Genomic DNA, 19,407 nt, shown 5'->3' with positions numbered 1-19,407 from the left:
CAGCCCCAGTGTACCACCTTCCTTAAATGTTAACTAGATTCTGGTTGTGTCAGGGTGTTTATCAAAACCTCCTATAATTTAGAAGTCACAGACTAGCTTGAGCTTTTATTGTGAACATTTAACTACTTAGAAGACTTTCCTAGAAATAAAAATGCACACACACACTAAACCTTAGTAAGAGAAAGACAAGATAAGAGAACCATGGGCAAAGGATGTGAATAGTTAGTTCACAGAACTGAAAAATGGAATGACCAAAAAAGATGCTTTCATTAGTAATCAGGGAAACAATAAGATCTCATCTTGTAAGTCTGGTGTTAGTAGGTATTGATAAATAATCTGTCATGTATACAGATATCTCATATATACGTATATATATCACATATATGAAATATATGTATATTTATTACGGCCTATAGGTAGTAGCCTTTTATGAAAATTTTAGTGTGTGATATGTGTGTATGTATGGAATATGTGTATGTATATATCTCTATATCTCACACATTTAAATTTTCATTAAAGGCTACTACCTATAGACCATTTGTTGTCTCTCACTCATCAGAAAAATGGCTTTTTCATCTGAACCTGCCTGAATTCTGCTGTCTCATATTTATAGTAATGCAAATAATTTGTATACCATTTGTAAGGGGAACTAGTAGCTTTACCAATTATTAAGCACTGAGCTAAGTAGTTTATATCCATAGTCTCATGTAATCCTACCAGTTCTCTAATATCATTACTCCTATGTTATAGTTAAGAAAATATTTAGAGTGATCAGGTACTGTGCTAGCTGGAGATCACCCAGCTGGTCATTCATTTTGGAGCCAGGATTCCAGCTTAGGGGTCTCTGACACTAAAACTCATGTTTTAGAATTGTATTTGGAGCAAGAAACTACAGTGACTGATGTTTCTGAAATTCACACGCCATGGGGTCAATAGATGCAAAATGGTAGATGTATTGTAGGGGGAAAGCATTAGCAAGAATGATGGGTATCAGGTTAGGAGAAAGAAAAACAAAATGAGGAAAATCATGGTAGTGTTTATGTTCATGTAGCGCTGAACCACGTGTCTGGCATTTTGCAGCAACGTGATGAGGCTCTGAAGGTATCACATGGTACATAGTGCTGGGGTTCAGACTCCTCCATGCCCTTCACACTGCAGCACAGTTTTAGAGATGGGAAGATGGTACAAGAATAGATGTGAAAGCAGCGGTGTTTATGCAGGAGAGAACCACCCTAAGGCCAGAGTGGAGATTAGAAGGGAAGTGCAAGTAAAATGAATATATAAAACTTCTTAAGTTGAATAAGTCCAGTGATTTTAAAAGCCAACATGCACATACACACCCCAAGCCACAGTCAGCCAGGATGTGTCTGAAAAGGCACCACAAAATGAGGACGAAGGGGAAGGGTTGGCTGCTTGAGGAGTGGAGTCCCTGAAATCTGTGATCCAGCTGACTTGTCAGAATTTCGTCTGGTCATCCACTCTTGACAAGTTGTCCTGCCAGATGGAGAGCTGCTTCTGTTCAGCCCCCCTTGTTCCTTGGCCAGGCATGGTCCTAATGTGTGGTGGATAGCCCACTGAGCCAGGGGAGGAAGACTGCTAACCTTCAACAGTCACTCTATGTCTGATTATAAGTGATTCTACCTGATGCTAGTAAGTCAGTGAAGTGGCACATTTTCTTCTTGTAGATTTTTCACAGTTTTTTTAGAGTTTTTGTACAGAGTTGCTGATTCCAGCTGGACAGTTGTAGTTAGTAAAGATATTCAAATTAAAAGTAATGTAGGTTTCTTACAAAAATATGTAGTTATCAAAAAGTGGAAAATATATACAACCATAAGGAAGAAATAGCATACAGCCATAATTCCATTCACTGAGAGATAACCAGTTTTTACACTTTTAATGAGAATGCTGAAAATTGGTCCCCCAAAAATGAGTGTGAAAAAGAACTGAAGACTGAAATTATTTATGTACGTGTACCTTTACCATCTTCCCTGGGGGTCACATAAAATACGTTTGAAATAACTCTTCTAACTTGTGACAAAGCTTCAGTGGCCCTCCATTGAAACTAGGTGCTTTAGGTCTTACACTGCTCAGAATTCTCATGGAACCCGAGGTAGCAAGTATTTTTCACAAATACCCATATTTGGCTTTGTCAGCCCACTGCAAATGAGAGGAGTTGGCATGGAACAGGAAGCAGACACATGGACACGAAGAAAGTATCAACCGATAGCCCAAGATGGAGGGAGGAGACTGGGAACCTGGAAAGCAGGCTTGGAACTATTCCTAACAGATTCTGCAATAATGGGTGTACATCATAGTGACCCTGAGCCAGCAAGGAAAGGTTAAACAGCATTTGCTTAAAAAGAAGAAGATAGGCAATGCCTCATAGCATTACTGTCTTAAGTGGTTCATTCATTCACTCATTAAGTAGGCTTCACGCCCAGTGTGGAGCCCAACACAGGGCTTGAACTCATAGCCTTGAGATCCAGACATGAGCTGAGACCAAGAGTCAGATGCTTAACCGACTGAGCCACCCAGAAGCCCCTGTCTTAAATGGTTTAAATAAAAGTTTTGGTGTTTAAAAACTTAGCTTCAGCAATCTGGGGTCTTTTTTGGTAGAGTGTTGAATACCCCAACAGAGCTGGGTGAATAAGACATTATGTAATTTTGAATCAGCAGGAGCCTTTGGAAGAACCTTGTGGTATTTGCTTATTGCTATTTATTGGCATAATAATACTTGTAGCCATAGTTGTAAAAGAGAAAATGAGGATTTTAGGATCTCTTTTATTGTTTGCTTCCTGTATTTCTGAATGCTTCCTTTTCAGGAAGGAACATCTGCCATGGAAAATCTAAATGAAATGCAGTGTATGTGGTTTCAAACTGAATGCATTTCAGCTTACCAGCGACTGGGGAGGTATGGGGATGCCTTGAAAAAATGCCATGAAGTAGAAAGGGTAAGTTGTAGAATTTTGACTTTATTTTTCTCCTGTAAGGTGACGAAAAAGGCAGGTTGATTTTTACATGGGATCATCTACCTGTTCTAACTACTTTGGAAACTTCATTGTGAAAAAAAATCTGGATCTTTAGCATTTCAGACACTCAGAGGTTGTGAATAGATGATTGCTTTATTTTGATCCTCAAATGGTTATGATTGTGACACGTCTGCATAATTTGGTCTGAGGGAAGAAGGAAAAGATTGATTTGTCAAGCCATTATTGATATTATTAACACATATTCAAAATTTGCATTTTGTAATCGGGCCATTGTTTGATTTCCTCACTTGGCCCAGAAGGACACACAAGCTCATGGCCACCTCTTTCCCATTTACGTCCGGATCTGCTCTGTAGTCAGCCTCTCTCCAGTTTGTCTTCCCAGGACACTTGTTCTCATGTCCGAGACTTCATACGGCAGTCTGTGGCTCGATTGCAGGCTTATTTTATTACTTGCTTTTAGGATTATGCGTGATGTGCCTTAGTGAGGGGACTTTTCTTTTCCTTTGTGTGAATTTTGTTTTCCTGTTCTTTGTCATCTCTGAAGCACTCTCCTTCCAAATGGACAACAGGAGGAAAAGAGCCACAAAAGCACGCCTGAGGCAGTCCTCAGCAGCCCTCAGTTGTGGGCTCAGTCGGCGCCACTGCTCCCATGCTGACGCAGTATAAAGCCGCAGGCGCCGCAGTCAGGTGAGCCTGATGTCTGCACTCCGCAGTCACTTTGGCCTTTTTCCCCGTGTGAAGCTTCTGAGGGGACCCAGAAAAAAGGCTCTATCTTAGGGGGTGGCTTTTGCTGGGAACCGGAATAAGGATTCTACCTGAGCCCTCTTAGAAATAACCTAGGTTTTTGTTTGTTTGGGGTTTCTCTGTTTTCTTTTTAGGCCTGGGCTTCATGGCTATATCTCTGGGGAAAATCCTCATCTTGTCCTTGAAAGATATAAAGCCCTCGGGATACGTGAAATATTGAGGCAATATCCAAGCATTCTCGTTTAAATCCGGCTCTTATTTCTGTGATAGCACTGTAGATCACCAGCTTGTTTCAGCAGTCCTAGATGACTAGTACTTCAGACACATTCTTCTTGTTATTAAGGAAAGAGATTTGTATAAACCAGGACGTTCTCAGTGAGCATAGATTGTTTCCTGAATGAAGAAGCTGCTAGGTACTTACGCGTCAGTAATTCCAGCATGACCGCAGCTAGACATTGATCAGATTTTCTGTGAAAGTGAAATTTGCACATCCTTAGGATCATTATATCTCCAGCTGCAGCCCCACTCCTCCCAACATTAATGACTGCATATTCCTTTGTGATATTTATTGAGGATTGTTAGAGTATGATGAATAGCTGTTCCATTACTTTCATTTAGATTATGCTCTCCCTTAAATGTTAGTGATGTGGGCTGAGTAACATGAAATAGAATTCTGTAGTGTCAGATCAACTATGTCTAGTTCAAGAAATAGGATTTGACTGATAGAAAGCATTTTTGAAGAAAAAAATTATAAAAAATCATTGGCTATCAGAGATTAAAATATGGCAGAAATTGTAACCCTCTGTTCATGTTACATAATTGTTGCTAGAAACTTAACTGTTTTTATTTCAAATTTGTTAAATGCTTGAGGACAGAAGAAACTAGACACAAATTTAAAAAAAAAAGAGCCTATTCTTATGCCACTTGTAAGCTAGTCTTTTATAGTGAGTAATTCATAGTAAAAGTAAGGAAGACTTAACTCTTATAGTGGTTATATGTAGAAATGTGAACGCTTAGTACAAATAGGGTGATTAATATTTAGTGACTAATGCTAAAATTCATTTCTAATAAAAGTAATGTAATCTAAAAGAATTCTCAGTGATATAATTTGTGAGGATTTAAGAGTAATTACAGAATTCATAGATTTATTATAATAAGTATCTGCATGAGTTGCTTTTGTGCCTGGATTTTAAGTATTTTAGTAAAGAAATGAGCATCTTTCAAAAATAAAACTTTGCAGTTTCCCTTCACCTTCAACAAATACAGATACAAGTTCAAATAAGGGCTAGGCTTTTCTTCTGCCTTCAAAAATTCATTCAAGAATTCTCTCTTCAAGGGCAGTTTCAGCTATGATATATTTCTGTGAGCTTTTAGTAATTGGATTGAAAATGTTAGAATTCTGGAATGGTCCAGTGTAGTACTTTTTTTGCTTTCATCTTGCCCCCCTCAGAGGATTTTAGGATTATATGTAAAGGTTATGAAGTCCAGCCCAATCTCTTTAGGACTTGAGTTTTATTAAAAACAAAACAAAACAACAGTCTTCAGAATATTGGATATAAACTTGTGTTCAGAATAATTTTAAACTATTTTATCTTTTAAGAATTCTTTCTTTTCCTTTTTTTCCAGGTGATTAGTTTCTCATCATTTTAGTGTGCTGGTTTATATCTGAAACAGAGCAGTAATACATATTTCAAAAACTTTATGATAAGATCTAGAACTTCCGATAGATCAGAATCATAGGCAGTTCATAAATTGGTCTTCTAGTGCATCTTAATCTTGATCCAGTTGATACATGCTTTATAATGACAGATTTTCTATAAGGCGCATAGAGTTGCATACTACTCTAGTTGGTCTGGTTGTTATTTTTTGAGTCAGAGGTTTTTGTTGTCTTTCTAGATATGAGCTCTTGTTGGTCTCCTCCAGGAACTCTGAGAAGTAATGGAGTGGGAGCATCTGGGTGAGAGGAGAGGGACTAATAGGGAATTCTTAAAGGAAACCACACTCTTAAGCTGTGAATAGCATTTCTTAATTCTCCACTGACTTGTCTTACTTCGATTCAAGCCTAATTTTGACAAGTTAAGCAATTCCTGCCAGCATTACCCTCCCCCTACCCCAAAAGAACTAGTAGTTTATGATGACAGGAATATTGGGTTAAGAGCCTGAGCTATATGTTAAAATTTGGGTATCTAATTTCTGCAGGAAGCTGGGAGGTGACCATATTGTGTTATTGTTTGGCTAAAGTATGGGGAAACTACACCTGTTTGTGTCAGCTAGTAGATTTCTGTGTTTTAGAAATCTGGAGACTTAAAAAAATCACCCCAAGGTAGATAAGGGAGATCTTTGTGGTGATGGAATAGTTCTGTGTCTTGATTATAGTTGTAGTTACATTAATCTACACATGTGGCAAACTCACATAGAACTATATACCCACATTGTACCAATGTCAGTTTTTTGGTTTTGTTCTCATACTGTTGTTTATAGGATATAACTTAACAGGGGGAAACTGAGAGAAGAGTATACAGGATATCTCTAAGCTACCTTTGTAACTTGCTCTGAATCTATAATTATTCCAAAATTAAAAATTAAAAAAAAAGAAAAGCTAAGATTAGTTGTTTCTAAGTAGTGTTCTGCAGGATAGCGTTTCTTCCCAAAGCAAAATTATTTTGTTAGTATCCTACTTTTTCTGTTGTACTCTAGCCGTATCCTGTCTACCGTCATTAGCTTACTATAGAGTGACCAACATCCAGGTTTGCCTGGGGCAGAGCAGGTTCTTAAGACACAGGGCTTCATTGGAAAAACTGAGAAAGCCCCAGGCCAGCTGGGATAAGTTGGTTACCCTATGTACCGAAGACTAACTGGAGAGAGGCAGCCTGTGGGCTGTTACTGGTAAAGAGGCGGCTTAACTGTTTGTGGTTCCCTACGGCTCCCTCTAAGACTTGACTTAGAATCTGTGTCTGCTAAAGCTGCTAGAGTGTCTCTTGAAACTTGTGTCTGCCTTTTTACACATAAATGTTTCTCAACTTTAAAAAAGTCCTGTAATCTTTTAGATGTTATCATCTCATTTTGTATTCCTTGATTTTTGGCACTGCCGTTTTTCCTCAGTTGTATTGAATTTTAAGATCTTACGGTGCTAGACATAACTTGATTTACATTAACCATGAAGAGCATTATGAAATATGTAATCTTTTGATAAAAAAAAAACAAGTTCATGTTAATTCTTATAAGAGTTGATTTGTCTTATTAATGAGAGGAATGCAGTTTTCAAATGCCACCTATTAAAGCATGATTCTTAAAGTTATCAACTAATGTTAAATGTTCATTTTTTCGAATTTCCCCCCCCTCCACATTGCGTACTCTTATTCTTTTTATCTTAGAATTCTTCCCTTAAAGTCTCAGGTACTTAATGTAATTCTGTGTATAGAGTATTTCTAATTACCAACACAACTAAAATGATGAAATAATGTGGACAAATACTCATGTGTCTTCTGCACAGTGACTTATTGGCTCCTAGGACAAGGCAGGTGAAGTAGGGGAAGAGCTTAATGGCTTTGTGTATTGAATCATTCATTTTTCTATGTATTTTTGGAGAAGCGAAAATAGCGGAAAAGAAAGAAGATGTAGATATGCATGTAAGAAAGAATATAAAAGGATACATAGTTTTGAAGTAGGGATGTTAATTGTCTTCTTGCCATGTAAGGAATTAGTTCTTCAACTTCTGGGGCCATGGACCCTTTGAGAATTGAATGAAAGTCTTGAACTCTCTCCTTAGGAAAATGTTACTATGTTTGTTTATACATAGACTACAGATTAATAGTTGCTAAAATGGAACGTTGGTAGATTGATAGGAGTTTATTGAATGAGAAAAAATCATAATGCTCTGTGTCCAATGAAATTTAAAATATCTTATTTGATTCCTTAACAACTTTATGAAATTGGCCGTATCGATTTTATTCCTAACGTAGATTAAATATTTCAGGCTGTAGGACATTAAGAGGTCACACATGCCTGATAAGCATCTTCTCTCTTGAGTTGGCAAAAATTGTGCTTATTGAATGTTAGTCCCTATGCCAGGCAGTGGGGTTAGAGATGACAGGGCTCACCCTCAGAGAACTTACAGTTGAGTCGAACAGTCTGATTTGTAAACATTTAATGTGAACCTATATATATTTGACCTTCATTCAGAGCTCTGTTTTACTCTGCCATGCTGATTTGGGGGAATACTGAGGAGAAATATTTCCTTAGAGCAAAAAATGAGTATGTATTGATTTCAGGGTTTAAAAAAATCTGATCATCTAACTTATTACACAGAAATTGAATATCATCACAAAACATGATTTATAGGGAATGGCCAAGGATTGTTGTAACAGAAACTTAAGTTGAATACAAAGAACAGTTTGATGTCCTTTGTAGTGTTAAGGACTGCCCAGTAGAGAGGGCAACTAAGTGGAATTGTGACTGTTGCATTGTATTTGGGGCTTTTTATGATTTTCTTTTTAAAAATGGACATTATTGACATATATGTAAGGGATAATTTTGTGGGTTTTTTTTTAAAGCATTTTTTTGAGATAACCGATGATCAATTTGACTTCCATACATACTGCATGAGAAAGATGACCCTCCGTGCCTATGTTGACCTTTTGAGATTAGAAGATATACTCAGAAGACATGCCTTCTATTTCAAGGCTGCTAGATCAGCGATTGAAATATACTTGAAATTGTATGATAACCCCTTAACCAATGAGAGCAAACAACAAGAAATAAATTCAGGTAACTGAAAAGAAACTTGCGTTTGAAGAATTGAAAAGAACACTACATTTCAGAATGTCATTAGCATAAACAACATATAGAAAAGCATATTATCAAATGGATGTGAAGATATCAGATTGCTTATATGCTAAAAAAATGATGGGTGGAAGGAGGGAGGTGCTTAGAAAAAGTCAGCAGGATCATATTCTGTAGCTGATACTTCTAAATAGCCCTAATGGAGGACTTGTAACCATTTTTAAAAATTTATTTATTTATTTATTTTAAAGGTTTTTTTGTTTGTTTGTTTGTTTGTTTGTTTGTTTTGAGTAATCTCTACACCCAACGTGGGGCTCAAACTCATAACCCCGAGATCAGGAGGCCCACATTCTACCAACTGAGCCTGCGAGACTCCCTGCAATCCTTTTTATTTTTATCTTCAGTAAGGCCAATTGGGGAGAAATAGAAATGTCTGGGTTCTTTGTTTTTCTTTTTTTTTCAAATAACTGTGAGACCCTTTGGGAAAAATACATATTCTTACGACTTCTAGTGCCTAGTTGATTGAAAATAATAGTGCCAGTGAGAACACCTGTACAGCTTTTTATTCACAAAAATGTTAGTATCTACAAATATTTGAGAATAGTAGCATGGAGGCAAATTTCTGAACAGATCACAAGTATGTGTAAATGCACTGTCTCACTTATTCTTGATATATTCCAAGAAGATCGTTGGTGTCCTCACCCCACTGTATGCAGATTGGGACTTGAGACTTAGCAAGATGTTTGCCTCAAGTCGTGTATTGTGTAGGAGGTGGAACTGGGCCAAAATTGATTAATTTTATTTTATTATTAATTTATTTTTATTATTTTTTTAGAATTGATTAATTTTAGTCGATGTAGTATTTGCCGGTTGCCCTCTGTGCCGGGGTGTGTGCTAGGCAGTGGGAATACACTTTCTAAAAACGTCTGTATCCTTGCCTCTTCCACCTTTCTGCTCTTAAAGCTGTATTGCTGTAATACAATACTGTGTATTGCAGAAGAGTGAGGAAAATGGAAACCTTGATTTAGAATTTGTATTCATTTGGGTGTTTGGGTATTTATAGAAAACCTGTCAGCCAAAGAGTTGAAGAAAATGCTCAGTAAACAAAGAAGAGCTCAGAAAAAGGCTAAACTGGAAGAAGAGAGAAAGCATGCAGAAAGGGAACGTCAACAAAAAAATCAAAAGAAAAAAAGAGATGAAGAAGAAGAAGAAGCCAGTGGTCTCAAAGAAGAACTTATACCTGAAAAATTAGAAAGGGTGAGATGAATTTACTGTCTTTATTTGTAGGATTTATGTTACTTGGTTCTGTTCTAGTCATAAACATGTTTTAATTAAATCTAGAGATCAGAAGCCATTTTGTAATATTTCAAGGTCATTATGATAGTAGTCAATTATTTTTGAGTGATAATATGGAAATTTTGGTTAATGCAAATCATACATAGAATTGTGGTGGTGGGCAGCATAGTGGCCCTTTAAATCTGGCCACATTCCAAATCCTAGAATTTGCGAATATGTTACATTACACGGCAAAGAGAAATTAATGTGGCAGATAGCCTTAAAATAAGGAAGTTAGCCTGAGTTACCTGGCTGAGCCCAGTATAATCACAGTGGGTCTTCAAAGTAGAGGGAGACTGGAGAGGGGGTTGGAGTGGTGTGAGGAGGACTCAGCCCTCCAGTTAACTGGTTCTGAGGAGGGAAGGAGGGAGCAGGGAGACTGTGGGCAGCCTTGAGAAGCCGAAAAGGGAACTGAGCCTCCAAAAGGGATGTGGTCCTTCTGGCACCTTGATTTTTAAGCCCAGTGAGACCCATGTTGGAATTTAAACCCACAGAACTGCCAAGATAATAAATATGTGCTGCTTTATTAACACTAAATTTTTGGTAATTTGTTATAGCAGCCAGACAATTATCTGTTTGGAAACATTTTATATATCTCGATAGGTTTTAGCTACAAAGAGAATGCACTTCATCTCTGGGATTATCTGTTTGGAAACATTTTATATATCTCGATAGGTTTTAGCTACAAAGAGAATGCACTTCATCTCTGGGATTTTCTCAAAGTTTCTGTAGCTATTTAGGGATCAGATCTAGGGAAATATTTAACTTTCAGGTTTATTTACTGTGGAATCTAGTATAAGGGTTTTAAATTGGTCATTTTTCCAGTTACTTGATGCAGTTGTATTTGCCTCCTTACTTGAAGTGTTTCAAGAATAAGGGCTGTCAGTATTTGGTCTCCCATCTCCTTAAGTCTATGGAATAACTTCCTGGACTTTTTGGAGTTTTATGAGATTATATTGAGTTTATAATCAGAAAAAACAATAGAGCTATTTCCATTTTGAAATTATTGACTATTTTGAATTTGTTTACAGATGATAGTTTTAAAATGTTTTCTTATTTGGTCATATAAAAAGAACTGTAAATTACTTTAGATATGTATTAATATGAGGCTTGGGGGAAATTTAACTTGTGTAGCTGTTTTTAAATGTAGTAATTTTCCTTTCTGTTTCAAAATAGATAGAAAATCCATTAGAAGAAGCTATCAAGTTCCTTATACCTCTAAAGAACCTTGTTGCTGATAACATTGACACTCATCTATTAGCATTTGAAATATATTTTAGAAAAGGTAATAATTTGAATTCAGTTGTTAATCCTTATATTCGGTATAATCTTTATCAGTTGAATCGGTTTTCTTTTCATTTGTTAGAGTTCTGTTTCAGCCTTCCATAAAGGCTCCCAATCCCTTTTTCCTTTGCTGCTCCAAACGAGACAGGGCAATCAGTTAGAGTATTATGATCAAACCCAATTTGAGAATAGTTTGAACAGTCACACAAATTGTTTACCTGAAGCATTCAATTCTACATGATTTCAAGCTTTTCTTTAAAAAATAAAAGTTGTCTTTGATAACCAAAGTCAGCTTTGAATTTTGCTCATGAATGTTACAGGAAAGGTAACATTTTGTTACTGGGATTTAAGTGAGGCTAAAATAAAGTGACTAAAATAACGTACATAAATATTGATGCTGTTACCTTTATGTTTTTTTCTGACACAGGGAAGTTCCTGTTAATGCTGCAGTCTGTCAAACGAGCTTTTGCCATCAACAGTAATCACCCATGGTTACATGAATGTTTAATTAAATTTTCTAAATCTGGTAAGTATAAAAAAGGTAATATTAACGTAAAAGCATATATGACAGTTCAGTAGTCTTCAGACATACCAGAATATGACTGTCTTCAGCAGTCAAAATCTTAAAGAGATTTGCAATAATATAAAGCAAAAAAAGGATAATATTTATGGTACATCTATAAATTAAACATGCTAGCAAAGGTATGCTAGAAATTAGTGCATTTTTAAGCTTGAATGTATTTATATTCCAAAGGAGCAATATTTTACTGTGTAAGATGTATCAAGCTTAATAATAAATATAAATGTATTTCAGTTGATTTTGTTTCAAGGGACAGATTTAAAAAATTTTAAATTCCAAATGTTTTGTTTTTATAGTGTCTAATCATAGTAATCTTCCAGACATTGTGAGCAAAGTTCTATCTCAAGAAATGCAGAAAATATTTGTCAACAAGGATTTGGAAAGTTTTAATGAGGATTTTCTCAAACACAATGGTACCTCTCTTCAGCATCTGCTTTCAGGTCAGTGTGTGACTCCCAGGGTTAAACATTTATGGAAAAGGTAGGAATGTGATGAAAATAAAAGTTTGGAAAGATATTCAGCCTTACAAATTATCATAGAAAAAGAAATGAAAAAGAAATGAAATAAAAGTTTGGAAAGATATTCAGCCTTACAAATTATCATAGAAAAAGAAATGAACACAATACCATTTTTGATCTTTCAAATTAAGAAAGGGTTTTTTTGTTTGTTTGGAAAAAGGAGATGAAAGTATGGTAAAGACATGGTGACTAAGCACACTTGTATTTTGTTGCTGGATGTGTAAAACTGGCCGAGCCATGTAGGAAAGCAGTCTGTCATCCTTAGTAAGAGCGTCACATCCGGGCACCTGGGTGGCTCTTGGTTGAGTGTCTGACTCTTGGTTTCGGCTCAGGTTATGATCTCAGGGTCCTGGATTGAGTCTGACGCAGGGTTCTGCGTGGAGGGGAATCTGCTGCAGATTCTTTTCTCCACTCTCTCATGTGCACGCATTCTCTCTCTCTCTCTCTAATAAATAAAATAAATCTTAAAAAAAAAAAAGAGCTTCATGTTATCTGTGATTTTTTGCTGTGGTCATACTTTTATAAATAATTTTAAAGAGTTAATCCAAAGCAGAGACAGAGCTTTAACTATAAAGATAATACCTGAAATGCTGTGTGTGAGTGTGGGAAAAAGAACGGAAACAAATTTCATGTATGTCTAATAAGAGGGGAAATAGTAGTAGGTTTGTAATGAAATGGAAAACCAGGCAGTCCTATAAAGTGATGTTTATTCAAAAAATTTGTAAGAACAGGTAAATAATTTTGTAATACGTACACAGAATTAACATACAATATAATCTCAACTATGTAAAAAACAAAAAACAAAACAAAAAAAACACCTACATGGGATAAAGGTTGAAAAGAAATACATATGGAAGCTTTAGTGGTTGCCTTCACATTTTGGGTCTACGAGTGATTTATTTTTTTCTTCTATTTTTACTACTTTGCGTATTTTGTATTTTGAGGATTTATTTATATCCTGCCTGTTACAGGAAGGATTTTAGGCAGTTTATACAAATTCATAAAATGACAAAATGGCATGGATGGATAAGAAGCTAAACTGAACAAAAGATTGTGGAAAATGAATTGGGGACAAAGTGAAGTACATAATATAATTAACTATGCTCCTATAGTAAGCCATATATTTAAATATTTCAACCTAAGTTTTCTTGTTCTAAAGGGAAACTTCTTGATTCTGAGGTCTATGGAGAAAAACTAATTCCTATGAAAAATTACAACTTCTTGGTAGTAAGGGCAGATAAGAATTTCTCTTCCAAGAAAACAGGATAATGAAAGAAAACATTTCTTTATTGTTATTATGGGAAATGCCTTCCCAAATATATGAAATTCTAAGGAAAAGGTAATTTTTGCTACGTAAAAATAAAAACACCGTAAGTAGAGCCATGTGACTCTTGATCTCAGGGTTGTGAGTTCGAGCCCCATGTTGGGGGAAGAGATTACTTAATAAATAAAAATTAAAAAAAGAAAGTCAAAAGGCCAATTGGAAAAAAAAATTTACAGATACGCAACTGATAAAAAGCTGATAATATATGTAAAGCATAAACTAACAATAAACAATATAAATGGATAAAAGCCCAATAGAAAAATGAGCATAGAATATGGACCAGGAGATAGAGGAGACACAGACATTGAGAAAGAGGTTATTAATTGAATGAATACCTGTTATCTCCATTGTGAAAGGGAAGGCTTCACAGGTGAATTTTACCAAATATTTAAAGAGGAGTTAATACCTGTTCTTCTCAAACTATTTCCAAAAATAGGAAGAAAAACTTCCAAATTCATTCTGTGAGGTCAGCATTACCCTGATACCAAAACCAGATAAAGACAGTACAAAAAGAGAACTACAGGCCAATATCCCTGATGAATATAGATGCAAAAATCCTCAACAAAATAGTAGCAAACTGAATCCAATAATACATTAAAAAATTGTTCACCGTGATCAAGGGGGATTTCTTCCTGGGTTGCAAGGGTGGTTCAATATTTGCAAATCAATTGGTGTGAAACATGGCATCAATGAGAGAGAAGGGGTAAACACCATATGATCATTATAGTGGATGCAGAAAAAAATTACATAGGAATAGGGATAAAAAAAATTTAAAAATTACGTATTTTCTTTGTGAACATGCAAGCATTTTCCTTTTGTACCTCTGCCACACTTATCTGTGGCAGTAATTTGTTCCTTAGTTTTATTTGAGGGTATCATTAAAAAATGATTTTAGCTGAAATATTGAATGATGCTACAGGGTAGCCCATATTTATATTTTGAGTTTCAGCATTTCTAGGGGGAGGGGCAGTTGTTAAATCTGGTCTCCTTGTACGTGCTTGACAGCCATCTCTTTGTGACAGAAGAAACCCTGATTTGTAGTGTTTTGCCATAATATAAACACTCCCATTGTAGCCCTAGTCTGTCAATAGGATGTCACTGAATTGGGAGTTGGGCTTCCAAGTCCTGGTAGTAGCCAGCTTCAACCCACTGCTGATTAAATGTTTGGAACCCTAGTTTAAGTCGATGTCAATCAAATCAATTTTAAGATCTAGGAATTCACTCATTTTGTAGTGTCTTGGTATTTCAGGTGCTAAAATGATGTATTTTCTGGACAAGTCAAGGCAAGAGAAAGCAATTGCTATTGCCACTAGATTGGATGAAACTATAAAAGATAAAAATGTAAAGGTAAGGTTTTTCATATTGATTTGTGCGAATTTATGGATACTGAGTGCTCTGACAAAACGTGTGTCTTTACAGCATAATTCTCAAGTGGACCTTCAGAGTTATGTCTGGATTTGGATCTCAGTTCTGCTGGTTATGATCTGTGTCACACACATTAGGCAGATGAGGATGAAAATACAGGCATACTTGGGAGATACTGTGGGTTCAGCTCCAGACCACTGCTAATAAAGTGAATAGCACAACAAAGTCCAGTGAATTTTTTGGTTTCCAGTGCACATAAATGTTATGTTCATACGATACTGTAGTCCGTTAAGTGTGCAGTAGTGTTATGTGTAAAAAAACAATCCATATACCTTAATTTAAAAAGTAGTTTCTTACTAAAAAATGCCAGCTATCATCTGAGGTTTCAGCAAGTTGTAATCACTGATGACAGATCATCATAACAAATATAATAATAGTGAATAAGTTTGAAATATTTGCAAGAACTACCAAAATATGACACAGGGACACAAAGTGAGCAAATGCTGTTGGGAAAATGGTGCCAGTAGACTTGCTCGACACAGGGTTGCCATAAGCCTTCAATTTATAAGAAACACAGTATCTGCAAAGCGCAATAGAGCGAGCCGCAGTAACATGGGGTATGTCTGTACCACTTACCTTACCTGCTTGGTGGAAGGGTTGACTGACTGAAACACTACAATGCGAAGGGCTTAGCCCCTGCCTGGCGCATAGTAAGCCCTCAGTAAATGGGAACCATTGTGGTTAATAAAGGACATTTTCATATTAGTGATCAGTTTCAGAGAGTCACTTTGTCAAGTATTAGAATTTTACTTTTTTAAGGCTTTGCAGAATTGATGTCTAAAATGTTCCTGTTTTAAACTGAGGGTTGTTGGAGGGGAGGTGGGTGGAGGTTGGGGTTACTGGGTGATGGGCTTTGGGGAGGGCACGTGATATGATGAGCACTGGGTGTTGTGTGGAGCTGATGAATCACTGAACTCTACTATGAAGCTAATAATACACTACAGGTTAACTAATCAAATTTAAATTAAAAAAATAAAAAATAATAAAATGTTCCTGTTTTGAGGTGATTACTTTCTGCGGGTAGCAAGAAGTTATTTTACACCGAGGACTTGCCAGTTTTCTTTTCCTTAATACATTGCATCTTTTGATTATTACAATGATGAGTAACCAACCTTTTTTCCTAAAAATTATTTTATTCTCACCTTTTTTGATAGACTTTACTAAAGGTTTCCGAGGCACTGCTTGATGGCAGCTTTGGGCACTGTAATTCCCAGTATGAAGAATACAGGGTGGCCTGTCATAACCTGCTTCCTTTCACTTCTGCTTTCCTGCCTGGTGTGAACGAGGTGGACAGTCACAGTGTGGCACTCAACCATACAGCTAACTATGATGTCTTGGCAAACGAAATTTGAAATCCTATAGAAAGTTGACTCCTGTAAGACTCAGAGCTGAATTCCGGTCAAGGTTTCCTTTTCAGGGTGTATTTTAATATAGGTGTGAAATGAAATAATTGGATAGAATTTTTAAATGGAGTATTCTGTAAACTTATTTTGTCCTTTATCTGACTCTGCCAATTTACATAAACATCTGTTAAAAATTACCTGTTTATACTTGTACAGTTTTCTTAAACTTACAGATTATCAGCATTGTGATGGGTGCTGTCACTTCTGTATCATGAATATAATTTCTTATTAAGCTAAGTTGTATACAGCTCCATTGTATTATTTTCTTTACATCCTGGTTTCAGAATCTGTGTTTTGATCTATTATTGGTATGTTGTATTATTGTTTATTTGCTTGCTTTTTCATTAAAGCACATCAGTTTTAAAGTGTAAACTGTATGTTAAAAACAATATGAAACTATTTTTTGGCAGACATAAAGGTTTATTTTAAAATTTATTTCAGTTTTCCCTTTTTTCCACCTTAATTTTTTAATGATTTACCATTTCCTTTTTAATATCCATGAAAATGGATACTTTCTATTGAGTAAGGGTACTCCAGTTTTACATAGATGATTCAGAATGTGGGGATTTGTTTGCCTCTTAATCATGGAAATTCACTGGTAAATTTGTTGCATATCCCTAAATCAGTCTTTTAAAGACCCATGGGTAAGAATTATGCTATCTTGACTAAATTGCTTTGCGTTTTAACAAGTAGTTTATATCTAAGTGGTGTGCTTCAAGGGAGCGTAATAGGGAAGAATACAGATTATAAGGAAACATTCTTACTCTTATAGCCATGTATTGACTATTAAATACGTTTTTGTATCAGCAAAATGAGAATTTAAACTATTGTTAGTTTAACTAATAAAACATTGTTGAGCAATATTTTTGGGGGGAGTATAGGTTTTTGTTTTATCTTGTGCAGAAAACAGTAATGGAATCATTCAGTATATTTCTTTGAGAACTGTGTAAATATGTCTAATATTAATACTTTCCTTTAAGGCAAATATGAGTTCAAAAAGGGAGATTTTATCTAGAGAAGCCATTCTAATTAAAATGGTTTTCCTTCACTCTAAGCTATTTAGATTCATAATTGTTGAGGAAAAAAAAACTCACTGTAAAATAATGCCATCCTATATAATGCTGTAATAAATTATTTTGTACACAGTTGCTTATTTGTATTTGTGTTATTTCACCTAAAATATTTTTGCAATATGTTATTTCTTTGAGGGCATAAAAAATCATCTTAATTCTTACAAGTTCATAAAAAAGAAAGTTGGTTATTAAAAAGTAAACACCTACCAATTAATGCTGGTGCCACAGCCGCTTGACTTCGTTTTAGTGTTTGAATAATTTTAGAACTTGGCAGTCTTTTTCATGAAGTGATCCTGGCAAACATGTAATTCATTATGTTACTTTCAGCAAGATGCCACTTGCATAAATGATTCCCATTAATCATGTGGAAATCATGCTGGCAGCAGCAGTCTTATTTTTATTTTTTTCAGAGGCAGTCTTTTAAAAAGTATCTCATTGGGATCATTTAAAAGTTTCTGAGAGTTATAGGGTAGATACACTTGACATGTGAGGAGTTGGGTTCAAGGTCTGTAAGGCAGGACAAAGGGTGAAATCCATTAGTGTCTGAGTCAGTGTGTAGAGGTGGTATCTCTTCTCCCTACTCCCATCCCACTTTGAGTATAAATATCATATAAACCTGGGATAGGGGCAGGGATCCTTTTTAGTTAAGAGAGGCAGGGGTGTGTCATGTTCCCCCACCTCCTACCTCCACCCTGCCTCCAACCTTGGCAGAGGCCCTTTACATTTCAGAAAGCTAAAGGAGAGGCATCTGAGAACCTTGGTACTTAGAGAAATCTCAAGTCTCAAGAGAAAAGTGAGAAGTCCTTTGTCCTGGGTAATCTTGCCAAGATTATCAGAACAGATAGGAAAAGAAAAGATACAAAGCATAGTCTGGTAATTTAAGAATTTGGCTTTGGGTTTCTTGTGATTTCTTTCTTGAGGAACTGAATGAATTTAGTGGGCAAATCCTAGAGGGTAAAGAACCATAACTGAGTGTGTATTGTGTACCTGTTATGTTTCAGACACTATTCTAGGTATGACATACACAGTAGTGAACAAAATTAAGTTCTATTCTCATGGAGTTTATATTCTAGTGGGGAGGAGGGAGAAACAAATATAGGATATAATATTTGGTAGTGATAATTACCATGAAGAAAAAATAGGCACGGTGTGAAGATAGAGGGTAGTGTTGATTATAGTGAAAGTTTAGAATATCAAAGAAAGAGAATAGTCTTAAAGTTTACAGAGAAAAAGAGCAGGTTATTCTGAAAGGAAAGAGAATCAGATTTACCAAAAGCATCATTGAATAGAAGAAGGTTTTTTCCCAAATATTGAAGAATAATACCTTTGAGTTTAAAATTTGTATCCAGCCAAATTAGCCTAGAATGTGATAGTATTTAAAGATATCTTTGAGTGGGGCGTGTGGGTGGCTCAGTCCGTTAAGAGTCAGACTCTTGATTTTGACTCAGGTCATGAGAGCAAGTCCCGAGTGGGGCTCCTTGTTGAGCATGGAGTCTGCTAAAGATTCTCTCCCTCTGCCTGGCCCCCCAACCCACTCATGTGCATGCACACTCTATAAATACAATAAATAAAAAAGGAGCTCCTGAGTGGCTCCTGGGATCAAGCCCCAAGTCAGGCTCTGTGCTCGGTGGGGAGTCTGCTTCAGGATTCTCCCTTTCCCTCTGCCCCCCCCCCCGCAAAATAAATGAATAAATCTTTTTTTTTTTAAATTGAAGTAACTTAGTTTATCTAGTGAGAGGCAGAGAGGAATAAAGAAAGATTATAGTAAATGGAAAATAAGGTGGCAGAAATTTGAATGTAGCACTGATTACAAATAAATATAAATGGGTTAAATAACCAATTAGAAGGTTCTGATTGTATTAATCGTTTACAAGAGACACTTTTTAGAAAAATTGAAATAAAAGCATGGAAATAGATAATGGCAGGCTAATATGAACAGAATAAGGTAG

General features: G+C 35.9%; 1 protein-coding gene across 7 annotated transcripts in view; it reads left to right on the top strand.

Moving 5' to 3' along the window:
• NAA16 (N-alpha-acetyltransferase 16, NatA auxiliary subunit) overlaps window positions 1-17,533 on the top strand; it is a 62,063-nt gene extending 44,530 nt beyond the window's left edge. For all 7 annotated transcript variants that reach the window (XM_034665246.1, XM_019796020.2, XM_002915870.4 and 4 more), the window contains 8 exons: window positions 2,823-2,951; window positions 8,288-8,501; window positions 9,580-9,773; window positions 11,028-11,136; window positions 11,563-11,661; window positions 12,012-12,155; window positions 14,807-14,904; window positions 16,137-17,533. In XM_034665246.1, the coding sequence (XP_034521137.1) occupies window positions 2,823-2,951; window positions 8,288-8,501; window positions 9,580-9,773; window positions 11,028-11,136; window positions 11,563-11,661; window positions 12,012-12,155; window positions 14,807-14,904; window positions 16,137-16,334 (1,185 nt within the window). In that variant the 3' untranslated portion in view covers window positions 16,335-17,533. The remainder of the gene's footprint in view (window positions 1-2,822; window positions 2,952-8,287; window positions 8,502-9,579; window positions 9,774-11,027; window positions 11,137-11,562; window positions 11,662-12,011; window positions 12,156-14,806; window positions 14,905-16,136) is intronic.
• Window positions 17,534-19,407: the final 1,874 nt, after the last annotated feature.

The sequence above is a fragment of the Ailuropoda melanoleuca genome, chromosome 7 (genome assembly GCF_002007445.2).
Source record: "Ailuropoda melanoleuca isolate Jingjing chromosome 7, ASM200744v2, whole genome shotgun sequence".
NCBI lineage: Eukaryota > Metazoa > Chordata > Mammalia > Carnivora > Ursidae > Ailuropoda > Ailuropoda melanoleuca.
The sequence above is the reverse complement of the archived record's forward strand: the minus strand, read 5'-3'. Positions and strand labels throughout refer to the sequence as shown.